Genomic DNA, 14,201 nt, shown 5'->3' with positions numbered 1-14,201 from the left:
CGCGGTACACGGAAAAAAAGAAACGGTGGTCAAACGAGGTCAGCGGACTGAATCGAAAGAAATGGAGGAATGGAGTCCAACTGGGATACAACATTTTCCATGGTGAGCAACCAAATGAATATCTACAAATGCATAAAGATCCAAAGCAAATATGAAATATGAAAAATATAATAACTACAAAAGTGTGTCTAAACATTTGGGCGCACCCATAAGTGTGTATACATAAAAGGAAAATCAGCGGGTTTCATTCTAAGGCAAAATAACAGGGTTGTAAATGGTCGTGTTGCAATCAATTTAAATGAATGCGTTGATGCTGTGGCATATTTGCCTTGCACCCACTTCTGCCACAGGTGTTCAAATACACATACAAGTCTTGTATAATCTCCATAGCAAAGCATTGCCAATAGAACAGGTCACTCTGGAGAAGCTGCCCGTAAGCCAAAGGTCACCATGCACAATGCAAAGCGTTGGCTACAGAGGCATCCTATATGAAACACTGGATAAGTGGGTCTACAGACATTTGGCCATACAGTGTATTTCAGATGTCCATTATTGAGTCTGAAGCACCTGCATCTTAACAACAGCACCTTTAGTCAAACGTTTGTGTCCTGAGATGCCATTCATGGACGACACAAGCCATTGGTCAGTTTAACGACACTGACCGCTCACTGGTGTGGGATCACTATTTTTATTTTTCGTCAAACGACAATTCCTACAGCTGTCGATTTTCTTTACATACTACAGTGACATTCCTACAACTTCCTACAAGTCCCTCCTCTTCCCTCGAGCCGCTGGGTTTCTAACATCATCTGCGTAAAATATTCAAGGATCAGTGGGTTGGTGGGTTAGCAAGTGCGAGTTGAGATGTCAGAGAGGCGGAGGAGCGGGAGGGGGTTGCGTTCACATGACCTCCGCATGGTTGGGCATGGCCTCTAGACGAGGTTGGTCAGACAGCGGCTGGCTGGCAGAGCCTCCCTCATGGGCATTCAGGCATTCATGGCCTCTAGGCCTGCCTCTTCCCTCTCTTAGTCTAGCCTGTCAGTCTAGCTCGTCAGCCCTGTTACAGTGAAAACGCTCACCAAAATACACGTCCTGATGACAAAATAAGAGTCCTTGGACCACCAGTGTTGTACAAGCTTATTAAATAAATGCATTCAGTGGCCACAGCAGCTCGTCCACATACTATTACGTAGTATGTGGGGATTCATTCATACTACAGAATTAATGGACTCCCACTTTAGTGGTTTAGGGTAAACACAGAGAAAGAAAGAGGCACAGAGAGAGAGAGAAAGTGAGAGAGCTTGGGAATGAAGAAGAAGACGACTTTCACTCACGCCTGTCTTTGTTCAAAAACTGCAGTGGTAGTGGTGAAAGGGGGGGTGGTCTTGGGGGGTTGTGGCATTCAGAGAAAGATTGTGAAAGAAACGCGAGAGGAAGAAAGAACGAGAATGAGGGGATGAGGAGAGCGAGAGCTACAGCAGTGTATGAAAGCTAATATTTTGTCCTTTCAGCAGTCTTCCATTTGCCCTCTCGCCTTCCCTCTCTCTCTCTCCTCCCCTCATCTCTCTTTTTTCCCTCTCTCTCTGTCTGTCACTCTCTCTCCATCTATCCTCATCTCTTTCTCCCACTTGAATTCCAGTGGAGCAGAGGGGTGTGTGCAGTCATAGTCATGCTTCTGTCCACAACGAACTCCATACTGAACCTCTCTCTCTCTCTCTCTCTCTCTCTCTCACACACACACACACACACACTGCCCTTTACTTGCACACACTGTACTCAAGCTACCAAGGCTGCAAATGCTAAGAAGATCGAGCATAATGACAGCCTTCTGTCCAGTGAGGGACAGTTCCCACAGATAAGGCAAAAAGGGATGTTTGTTTTCTGCCCTTGTCCAAAAAAAAAGACCCTCAGTAAGACAGGATGCCTTTGGGAACAAAATTATGCCCACTGCCCACCCACAGAATTGGCCCTCTGCATATATATATATATATTTAATTATACCATATAAGTGTATATCCTGAATATCACTATACTGGCAATGTACATATGAATAGCAATCAGCCATAACATTAAAACCACAGACAGGTGAAGTGAATAACATTGATTATCATGTTTCAATGCCAATACATGCCAATGGGTGGGATCTACATGTTAGGCAGCAAGTGAACAGTCAGTTCTGGAAGTTGAGGCGCTGGAACCAAGAAAACTGGGTGAGTTACTTTGACACGGGCCAGTTATAGTGATGGCTAGACGACTAGGTCAGAACGGCAGGTCTTGCAGGTCTTGTGGGCTGTTTCTGGTATGCAGTGGTCAGAACCGGTGACAGGGTCATAGACTCAGTGATGTGGTCCATGGAGGCCCCACCTTACAACCTACAGAACACCTTCAGAGGTCTTGTGGAGGGCATGGCTCAGAGCTGTTTTAGTGGCCTAAGGGAGGCCTACACAATATTAGGCAGGTGGTTTTAATGTTATGTTAGTTTGCTACTCACAGATTTATCCTGTTTGGCATAGTTGGTGGAAAGTGCTCAAGCTATTGCTCAAGATAGGGCTACAAGGGCTACAGTCACTAACTAGTACAGATGGTTTGAAAATGGGTTAAGAACTTTTATCATATAAACATGTTATTAACCCCTTAAACCCCTTTTTTAGTTAAACCTACTGTAAAGCTCTATAGTGTGCCAGATTCTGTGGAATGCCACAGGGTTCAGTGTTGGCGCCTATGCAAGTGATGTACATTTGAACTGCAATAAAGTGTGGGCCTACATATAGGGTGTACAGTGTTTAAGGGGTTGATGTAAGTATTGTATTATTGATACTGTGCTAGATTTGGAAAACACAGGGACATTTGGAAAGGATGCCCAGATGTAATATTACAACAGCAAACCATCATTCTGACGTCCTTCTAACTAATGGAACACGGCATATGACTTTCTATCCAGCTCATGTGTGTGTTTGCATGTGTGCTTGTCCATATGTGTGCAAGCCATTTACTGTGTTAAACACGCAAGGGTGTCTTGCTTAACAGCGACACACACACACACACACGCACATACACACACCGCAAGTGAGTGCTCCCCTCAAGTAAGCAGACGGTCCATGTATACACACTGCACTTCAACAAGCTCCAAAGGAGGAAAAAAAAGAGGCTGTCAGTTAGGAGCCATTAAAATGTAACCGAGCCAGGAGAAGAAAGAAGGGATATTATCATTAAGTCATCTCATAGTCTTACTAAAAACCACAAATATTATTCCTACAGAGCCCTCCTCCCCTCGTAGTGACAGAAGCAGCCAAACGACATCAAATCGCACCGTGTTTTTTTTGACAGTCCGCCGCTAAAGTGCACGAGAAAGGCTTTTCATTTTAATTGAATAGGCATGTTCTTCCACGGAATTGTGTTCCCCAGAACGAGAGTCTCGGCTAGCGCTCGAAACCAGAGGCTGCTAAGACGTAGGAACGTGCACGAAACTACGCTGATGTGTTAAAGCGGCAGTTTGGCTAGCTTTTTTTTTTTTTGCTTTCCCTTTAGCCCACATGCAGCGGATCACGCAAGACATGTTCAATATCCAAAGTATGCGTCTTTAACCCTTTAAGATCCACACAAAAACATGGCTGTTTCTAGCATTTAAATGTGATGCCTCTATGATGTTGCTGCATATATGTCATCTAACAATGCTGAAAACAAATGCACTTACAGGTTCATGACTTTTTTGGACAAGCCAACAATAAAAGCAGCCTCATACATCTTTTATATAGTGCATGCAAAGCTCTACGCTCAAAGATTCTACGTGACGATAAGTTTTATTTTAGATATTGTGATAATTCATAGATATTGTGATATGGCCTATGGTGGCAGATTTACATACGTTTGGTAAACAAGCCTGTGATGCCCTAAAGGCATTTAGTTAATCTTTTCATTTTTTCTTTCTAGTATTTAAAGATTTGTTGTTGCTTATTTGTGTCTTAAGTAAGAAAGAAAAGTTCATCTTAAGTTTAATAAGCTTTTTTGTCAAATGAATTTCGATGCGTAATGTGCGGTAATGCCACTTCCGGTTTGGACTTCTGTGGTTTCTGGGGGTTCTGCAGCAAAACAAAACAAGGCACACATTAGTGAATGTTCTGAAATTAGTCTCCTAGTATCTGGAAGCATCTAAGAGGCAATGTCGTAAGTTCATCTAGCATTAAAACATATTACAGTTCAAATATTAGCAGTTGTGATTTTAAAACGATTTTTGTTAAGTTAGTTAGGAAAAGAGAAGAAACTTTGTTTTGAGTTGTGTAGCAGCTAATTTATATTAGCAGCCATGGTAACTTCTACCTACTGTTCAGAACAGCAAATGTTTACAACTAATCACAATGTATAATTAAGAACTCAGATGCTGAACAAGTTTTGCATTATTATTTAATATTTATTATTTAGTTTATTTACAGTTTTCACCTGCATACTAATGAGAGAGTGACAGTAAATGGTCAACCTTACTACGACTCTGTCTCCATTTGGATGGTTTAGCTTCGTGTTTAGTCAAGGTTTCCACACAGGGTTTCCGCACGAGAACACTACAAAACCATTGACAAAGTCTCTAAAAGGATCACATAATTACATTCCCAATAAACATGTCTTGGCTGATTACATCTGGAGTCTTGGTACGATGTTGAGTTTCAAAGGGTTACGGCTGCACTGGAGCTATGAGGCTAATGTAGCTACCAAATAAAAGAAGCTAAAGACTAATTAAAATCTTAGATTTTGGGCACCAAACACTTCTTGGCTGATTACATTTGGGGTCTTGAAGAAAAGGTGGGTTAAAAGGGTTAAGACTGGACTGGAGCTACAAGGCTAATGTAACTAACAAATAAAAAAGGCTTATGCGTAATTATAACTCAACATTTAGGCACTAGATATGTCTTGGTTGATACATGGTCTTGGTAGGTTGCTGGGTTTGAAAGGGTTAAGGCTGCACTGGAGCTGTGAGACTAATGGAGCTGATAAATAAAGGAAGCTCAAGACTAATTAGAATCTCACAGTTTGGATAACAAACACATCTTGGCTGATTACGTTCAAGGTAGTGGCTGCAGATGTTGGGTTCGAAAGGGTTAAGGTAGGGGTGGAGCTACAAAGTTAATATCGCTAAATAAAAGTAAATTGAGATTAACCTAACCTAACAAATCGCTTTAAAATTGGAAATGGGTTCCCAAAAAGGCTGAGGGCAAACTAATAATCCTGTTTACTTTCAGGTTTTGTCACGAGAACCCAAAATCATCATTTTCTTTTACTGGTTTGAAAGTATCCAGACACCACTAAACCATTTAACTCCCTGTACAATGTCTCTATTTCATTTTAGCGTCTCCAGAAATGGAAGACAAAACAGTTTCCCAGCTCTTCCCAACTCTCTTCCCACCTCTTTTAGACCTATGTGTGTGTGTGTGTGTGTTGGGTGGTCAAGAACTCAAGCCTTCTGCATTCTTTAGTGCAAGCCGCTGCCCCGGGGGCTGTATAATTGCCCTCTGCTACAGATAGTTACCAGCCTTCCCCCTGTCTTTCTCTCTCCTCCTCTTCTTTTTCCCCCTGTTTATTCTCCTCTGATTTCAGCCTCCTCTGGGTCATCATTCATCAACTGCACCCCCAACCCCCCCCCCCCCAACCCCCCCCCCCCCCAACCCCGGCCCCTGGGGACCAGACCGGGAGGCCCCTGTTTCTATCCCCTCCATAACCGGAGGCCATTTCTGATGGCCCTGCATTATGAGGGGGCAAAAAGGAGAGAAAGAGAGAAAGAGAGAGAGAGAGAGAGAGAGAGAGAGAGAGAGAGAGAGAGAGAGAAGCGGGGGCGGTGTTGGGGGAGGGGTGGTGGTGGTTGCTCGGCAAGTGATTATTGTATCCAGATAATCATTTCAAACAAATTATCATAATTATCAATCAATCATCACATTTGGAGCGAGCTGCCCTCAGGGCAGAAAAAGCGCTCCCCCTGACCTGTAATGCGTTTCTTGGGCATAATAAGCTATCATAAATTTGAGGGGTCGTTGGAGATGAAATTTTGTACAGAAGGGAAATTTCCTGCCTTGATAAAGCAAACATTAAAGACCTATTTACCCCCCTCACACACCCCCCACCCCCACCACTCTCCTACTCGCCCCCCTATGACCCCTCTGCTAATATTGCTGACTCTGGTCCAACATCTCCAACAGCTCCCCTTGGCTCCTATTGTTTCTTTTTGCATCGCTGTCATAAGAAAAGCTGGTGACGGCAGTTCTGTGCCGTTTGACAGCGCCATCTGCCCTTTGCATTGGTTGAGCGTTTCATGATGAATGGACCGGTGGCATTTACAAAAACTAGACCATTCCATTTCTGTGAACCACTACTGACTGAAGCCTACAGTTACTACTGTCATTTTGCGATGCTATATAAATGTAATTATGTAGGTGCACAAATAGTTACATAGGTCACTTAGGTGCATAATGCATTACATTTGCATTAGATTTACATGCTTTTAACACATCTCTATTATAAACATGGTTCTTAATAGAACTGAAAGTGGTTCTTTTATGGCATTGCTCAAAGAGTGGCTACAATCGCTTTAAGAGTGTATAAGGATTAACGGTAGCTACGTTTTAATCAACTTTCTTCTAAAATTGCTAGCAATCCAATAAAATGCAGTTAAAAGGTTGTGTTGGACATCATTCCATCTCTAATTTCCTGTATGCGACAACTTCTGTACCTTTGGCTTCCCTGATTTCTCTAAAACCTTCAGATCCATTCTTGTAATTTATGTATATTTTATATTTGATAAACCTTTTTAAAGCATTAGAACATTTTACGTTATAATTTTCTTCTTACAAGTTGCTTTTTGGAGAAACACATTGTCGTTGTCAAGCAAAAACCTTGTCAGCAAAATTATAATACAAGGAAAAATAACTAATAAAAGTCGATGTAAAAATATTTTAGAGCATTTCTATTGGTCCAGTCATCATTAAATTAAGATTTTGTAAAGACCGACTGCCAGATTCAAATTACGTCCAAAATTGTAAAGCAGCAAAAATGGGAATACACATTTTTTTGATTGTGTGTTTTTTGATTTTGATGAATTATGTATATAGTTTGATGATGGCATTTGCTAAACACAAACATTATGAGCTAATATGAGATAAGATAGGAACGCTCGTGTGTTCTAACCTGAGGAGAAGAAGAAAAGGAACCGTGGAATTGAAGAAAACCCCACTAATGCGATCTAGGAGAGCTTGTCAAAAGAGTCATTAATCTCTTTCCCATTAAAGCATCACGGCCCTGCTTTAGCCTCCCTGCATTTACAAAGCGACCCAAATGGATAGGAAACGTTTCCATTTCCAGCCGGGCTCCAGACGAGGGACCACGCCGGAGGGGCTCTGCCCAGGGGTGGCGTGGGGGGCCTCTTTTGGATGTGTTCCAAATGCAATTACAACACATTGATTTTCTATAATGAATCTATGCCTGCGAGTACTATCACCGGCAGATCAGTGGGAGCTTACACACAAACATACATAAATACAGATATACGCACATATACACACTTCAGACAAAGTGTCTGCACTTCAATCGCGTTTAGCGGTACATCTGTGAGTGTGTGTGTGTGTGTGTGTGAGTGAGTGAGAACCCGAGTGATAAGGCGGCCTGATACATCCATGGCGGCTGCTGCAGATCCTATCTCTAGCCGCCGCTGATAGGCATCTCCAGCATCGAGAGCGAGTGTTTGTGTTGGTAAAGAAGGATAAATAAATGAAAGAAGAGCTGAGCCTTCTCGCTCCCCTCATCCCTCTCACCTTCTCCCTCTCCCTGCATCTATCCCATCCTCCAGGATTGGGGCTAAGTAGGCTTTTCAGCGCTGGAAATAAAAGCTGCTTCTTTGGGGTTGTTGTCTTTAGGTGGGCTGTCTGAGACAGGGGGAAATCGCTGAGGGAGAGGCCGATGATCTTATAGATTATCCGGCACTGATGTTTTCATTGCAGGAGCGTCAGGCTTTCACCTCACACACACGATAGGCCATTCACACACAAAATACATACATACACACACTATAATATCCAAACAAACCAAGCCTGCACTATAGCAGCTAAGACTATTCTCTTATGTATGATAAAGCACACAGCATTGGGTCTCAACACTCACAGTGTTAAAGTCTCACAACACTGGCAAAGTGTTGCGAGGGTTCCAGCTGAGGGTGTTTGGCACAAAATAAGAATACACATAAGAGTGTGCTGAACATAGTGATGTACAATAGAGTGTGTGGATGTGCATGTGTGCTATAGCTGCCCCTAAATGTCCAGTGTACAATAAAGATGTTGCTAGAGGGGAATACAGCCCCCCAAAGCACTAAGCCATGGAGCAGATGATCGTCTCTGGAATGATAATGCTCTGTCTAATACTTTTGGGATGAGCTGGGGATGAGTTGGGGATGAGGTGGTGCGGTGTTCGTCCAGCGTATTTGAAAGCTGTGACGTTGTACAGTATAGAATCTTTGACTTCAAGCCCTTGAACTGTAGAAGAAAATGTTTTGTTGGCCATTTTTTGGACATCAAACCAAATCTGAATTCAAGCCTATTGCTACAGCTTTGTGAACTAAATGTATGTGCAACTCAATGATTTATGATGATTAATTATTCAAGGATGAAGTTGAAATTTCCAAATGTCTGCGTAAAGTCCACAGTGCAGCACTGGCGAGATCTAACGCGGCCGCTCAGTAAAGCCGCACGCTCCGGCAGACTTGCTCTGCTTCTCCAAGCAGGTGTCTGGCCATTGTTCTTTCACGCTCCATTGGTTTTACACTTGAACTCTCTTTTCTTTCCCCTCCGCGACCTTCTTGCACTGGCCGTAAAAAAAAGAGACATGGCTGCCCACCCCTTCAATAAATTTATCACCTCTTAAACCCGACCCAGGCTTTCAGTGGAACGTATCTTGGAAGGGAGATCCTCTGCTGTCCGCTGTTAAGTCGCCCGTGTTGAATTAACGCCTACACCGTTTGCTGAACACACACGGTGAGACCGGGACTAATTCAAGATAACGTGGTGCTGAGGTTTCCTGTTCAGAGGTCCCAGGTATTGCAGCAAATAAAAGTGTTGATCTTCATGCACATCATTACTACAAGTTCAAATGCTGGGGACTCATTCAAAGGCACCTGTAGAAGACTTAAATATGATGGTTCTTGGTGTTTGGAAATATCCTGAACAAAGGAACAAGGACTTTTGAATGAAGGGCTGATGCTCTGGTCAGCTTAGCTGCGACATAAGTTGAATAATAATGAAAGTGACGATCTGGTGTGAGGGGCGATTTGGTTCAGTGGTCATTCAGCCTTACCTTTTTGATGCAGCTGTCCTGAGACGAGGCTTCGTGATCATTCAGCATTTGCTGTAAGAAAAAAACAAAAAGACAAAGACAATTACGACACAACCAGACACGCTTGGTTGGAAATCACATCTTGTATTGCACCTGATTGATGTACTGATGGAGTTGACGAAGCTTCTTTACTCTGGGTTGTGAGTGTGAGACAAGTCTCAAATTTCTGAAATACGAGTCCAGGTCAAGGGAGGGAATTTTTGTTTTGTATAATTGTCTCCAACAAATGTACCCCCACTAAAACACATGGCAAATGTTGAGCCTTTCGCTGTGGAGGACTTGTAGGTTCTAGGTTTTAGGTTCTTGTAGGTTTTAAAGGTGCTCGGGAATGCAAATCTGGACTTGTCTTGGCATAGTTAAATAATGAGAGTTCAGTATATGGAAGTGATAAAGCAAAAACCTCACAACTGTTACGTAACACTCTTGACTCTTTATAGCTCATTACAGCCCACTCGCAAAAGCCTATTCCACAACTAAAGCTGCGAATGTTAAAACACAATGCCAATTTAGGAGGAATATGAATTTTGGACACTTGCAACATTGTTGAGAAGCACATCGTTAGTCACTGGGAAAGAACAGGTTGTAAATAGGCTGAAAATTTGACATCTGAGCCTTTTTTATCCTAACCAAAGTTACATATTTAATATTTATAAACTGAAGAAGTTAAATGCACTCTGTGGTACCTTTAAATAAAGGGCATCTGTAATTTGCTAAGGCCTTATCTTGATTAACCTTAGCTAAGCTACTGTGCTAACTTGGATACTAGTTACCCAACTGCATCAGAAGTTCAGAAGCTGTCTAACTCCCTTCTAGCCGAATGTCTGAACTGTTGCCTTCCTGCAATGCATGCCGTGCTTTGTTTTGTACAAAAACCTCAGTGAGCTTAAATGCAATGAAAGGTTTTAATCATTTACCGCATTAAGATTGGCAGGTGTGTGATTTTCTCAGGCTGAAATTTAGTCGAGTCAAGTCAAGTCAAATTAAGGACAAGTCAATTTGTGAGTCAGTCAACATGCAACTCATGTGCAACTCCAGGCTGACTCTCTGCCTTGGCTCCCCATCTATTTGCTACATTAGATCAGCCTTGCTTTGGCTAATTTAGGCTAAGAGATAAAGGAATCATGCTCTTTTACACCAACCATGACTATGACTGTGGATTAGGGGTGGAAAGAAATAGGGGGTTTGACTGTCTAATGAAATCTGGTGGCAATGTAAACCCAAAGCCAAAAATCGAATTGCATTTCTAGCCAGAGCAAAAACAGTGAAAGTGTGTCACCATGGTGGTGGGCTTAGATTTAAAGTGGGTTTGAAACCTGACAAGCATGGAGCATAAAGCAGGCACTGAGTGATGGGACAGGAGTCCATCGTTTGACCCATGCCCCCCCTACCACACTTCCCCGCCTGGCCCATGGAGGCTGAAGCCCCCTCTTTGTGTGATGCAATGAAAGACTCATAGATTTGACATTAACTCACGGGAGCAGGAAATTTTGGTGAGCGCAGACAGTCAGAGGAGGAGATGTGGAATTAGGGGCCTTGGGGAATATTTATCTAGTGAGGGCCCGGGCCAGAATGCGGCCAGTGTCTTCCAGGGCTGTGATGAGAGGCCGGCCTGTTTCCAGGTTCGAGAGATAATGGCAGCTCGTGTGAGCGCAGCACTCTCTCTGCGTTGTTCATTCATTCGTGGCAGGGGAGGAGAGGAAGAGGCTTGCGCTTTGGGATTATTGGGCTGCATTACAGGGGCACACTCTGATCCCCTCAGCCCAAACCCACCTCCCTTTCCTGTCTCATCTTCTGAATGGAAGATGTGTGAGGGTGGGGAAGGGCTCTGTGGCCTAAGATGTCATCCCTTATTGAACTTGACTTGGGTAAGATTTCGTAGTGCTCTTTTTGTTAAACACACGCTCTAACTCTACCCAGCTTGGGTCAGGCTGAGAACATGTTGGCAAAACCTGTTGACTGGTTAACCCTAACCAGAATCAGCTATACTAACAGTATTTCTCACTTACAGATAGGAGATACAATTGTATTAATGCACAGCTAACAGTGTTATCCTTCTGGTTTTTATTGATGTGATGTAACACTGATTTGTTTTATTACCCAAAGTTCAATCCAATAATGAAGGACTTACTCAAAAGCTGCCACATACAAAGTAAAGAAAGGTACCCAGGCGGCCTGTTACAAGCCTGCCACAGTTAGAGCTAGAGCTGCCATTAAATGTTCATAGCTTTTCAGTTCTTCTTCAAGTTCTTTGGGTGCAGTCACTGTTGACTAAACAATTATCATGGTCATTTTTTTTATTAACTGGTTAATTAAAGTTCTAGTTCCTTATTGTGAAAATGTGAAAATCTAAAGACCACGTTTTTGATCATAAAAGAATATTAACAATTTAACATTCAACTTTTTTTTTTATCTTATTGTTTGACATTTCAACAACTGGAAAAATAAGTCCTGCTTTGGATATACAAGGTAAATCTATATAATTCATGTAATTCAAATATTACAATCGATGCAGATTGCCTGTATAGCACAATGAAATACACTAATTCTGGGCCGTAATTATATATACTTGACATAACTGCACAAATTGTCTGCATTTGCTATATATATATATATTGTGAAAAATGCCTGTTTGCTGAACAACAAATGCTATTTAGGCCTGAATGGAAAAGTGGCTCTCGGAAGTGAGCAACAATCCATTTGGTCAATGAAAGAAAATCTTAACAGGACCACGCTGGTGCAAAGGGCCATCAAAACTGAAGGAAAGAGTAAAAACAACAAAAAAAAGTAACAGGCTATGTGTGTGAATGCCCTCTTTCACAGCTCCCCCAGCACCTCCTTTATCAGCCTGTGATTGGCAGCTGTGCACGCTGCCCGAACACTGTGGTTCCCTAAATTAGGCCGTCAACGTATCCAAGCCGACCGAGTGGAAGCAATTACATCACAAATACTCAAACAAGTCTACTTAAACTACTTACATACATAATTCAATCCTGTAGCCATGTCAGAGCTGCACAAATCCAAAACAACGTTACGGTGCCGGCGCATTCAAATGACACATTTTAAACAAGCGTGGCGCAGAATCCCAGCCGAATAACTGCCTTCTCTTTCTTCCTTTTTTTTCGGGTTCTTTTCATTTTCTACCCCACACCATATGCAAGCTATTCTCCCAGAGCACACTGGCTGCTCGACACACTTGCACGCACACACACGCGCACACAAGCAGACGCACACTTAGTGCATGTTTATAAATGTGTGTAGCATAATTACACTGCAGTCTGCTGCCAGTACTGCCAGATCCCAGATCTCCCTATACCACAGAGAGAGAGAGAGAGAGAGAGAGAGAGAGAGAGACTACTCAGGCAGCTGCAACAGTTTACAAACTTTGTTTAGACGGCAAACGCCCCCCGAACGCTCTCAGGTAGGCACCCCCGCCTCTCTCTTTATAGTAGGCCAAGCATAAACGTGTGTATTGAACTATGCAGGAGTAACCAGAAATACCATCAGACCACTGAAAACATCCAATGCCTCGCTGATGCCTTAATGTCTTTCAGACTGGAGTTACGTGGCGATGCTTTGGCTAATCTTTTCTCCACTCCCAGATTTGACACCATTCCTAGTCAAGCTGGCTTTGGGATTTGTTTGTGTTTGAGTTTGCGCAAGTATTTAATTATGGGGTCGCATTCGAGGACCTGGAAAAATAACACCCACACTAACATAAACCACAGCGAATAAGTGGGGAATTCAACAGGGTGAATCCTGCATTAGTCTGAATGTCAATTAAAGGAGCATTTAGTCGTTACTCCACCTAATTCCAGTCGTTACTCCACCCGTTATTCCAACCTACCTCCCCAACACCCCATTATTCAAACACAATCTCCCCAATGCCCCGTTATTCAAACCTATCTCCCCAATGCCCCGTTATTCAAACCTATCTCCCCAACACCCCGTTATTCAAACACAATCTCCCCAAAGCCCTGTTATTCAAACCTATCTCCCCAACGCCCCGTTATTCAAACCCAATCTCTTCAATGCCCCGTTATTCCAATCTATCCGCCCAACGCCCCGTTATTCCAACCTACCTCCCCAACACCCCGTTATTCAAACCCAATCTCCCCAACGCCCCGTTATTCAAACCCAATCTCTTCAATGCCCCGTTATTCCAATCTATCCGCCCAACGCCCCATTATTCCAACCTACCTCCCAAACGCCCCGTTATTCCAATCTATCCGCTCAACGCCCCGTTATTCCAACCTACCTCCCCAACGCCCTGTTATTCAAACCCAGTCTCCTCAACACCCCGTTATTCAAACCTATCTCCTCAACGCCCCATTACTCAAACCAATCTCCTCAACGCCCCGTTATTCAAACCCAGTCTCCTCAATGACCCGTTATTCAAACCCAGTCTCCTCAATGACCCGTTATTCAAACCTACCTCCTCTACGCCCCATTTTTCAACCCAATTTCCTCAACGACCCGTTATTCCAACCCAGTTCCTCATAGCAGCTAATTATGACCTAATTAAGGGCTAATTAAGCGTTTGTAGGTTTTGATTTTCACTATAAAGAAGCTAAATGTTATAGTGGGCTGCACCATATATCAGGGTAAAATGCTAATGCTATTTTGTCCCTCTGTCCAAACATCACCACTATACCAAGAAGAGCTTGTAGAGTGTGTGTTCACAGGCTCTGGTTTCTTAAATCTTGACTAATGCACCTTTTAATGCTCAATTTATTTTGGATGATTGTAAAATGTAAAGTGAATTTTGAGGAGGTGTGTCTGTGTTTGTGTGTATATATATATATATATATATATATATATATATATATATATATATATTTATA

General features: G+C 42.7%; 1 protein-coding gene across 7 annotated transcripts in view; it reads right to left on the bottom strand.

Annotated features, from left to right (window-relative positions):
- prdm16 (PR domain containing 16) overlaps positions 1-14,201 on the bottom strand; it is a 248,700-nt gene that overhangs the window by 115,091 nt on the left and 119,408 nt on the right. For all 7 annotated transcript variants that reach the window (XM_072682297.1, XM_072682298.1, XM_072682299.1 and 4 more), the window contains exon 3: positions 9,322-9,372. In XM_072682297.1, coding sequence (XP_072538398.1) covers positions 9,322-9,372 — 51 coding nt within the window. The remainder of the gene's footprint in view (positions 1-9,321; positions 9,373-14,201) is intronic.

This window comes from Salminus brasiliensis, chromosome 6 (assembly GCF_030463535.1).
Source record: "Salminus brasiliensis chromosome 6, fSalBra1.hap2, whole genome shotgun sequence".
In the NCBI taxonomy this organism is placed as follows: Eukaryota; Metazoa; Chordata; class Actinopteri; order Characiformes; family Bryconidae; genus Salminus; species Salminus brasiliensis.
The sequence above is the reverse complement of the archived record's forward strand: the minus strand, read 5'-3'. Positions and strand labels throughout refer to the sequence as shown.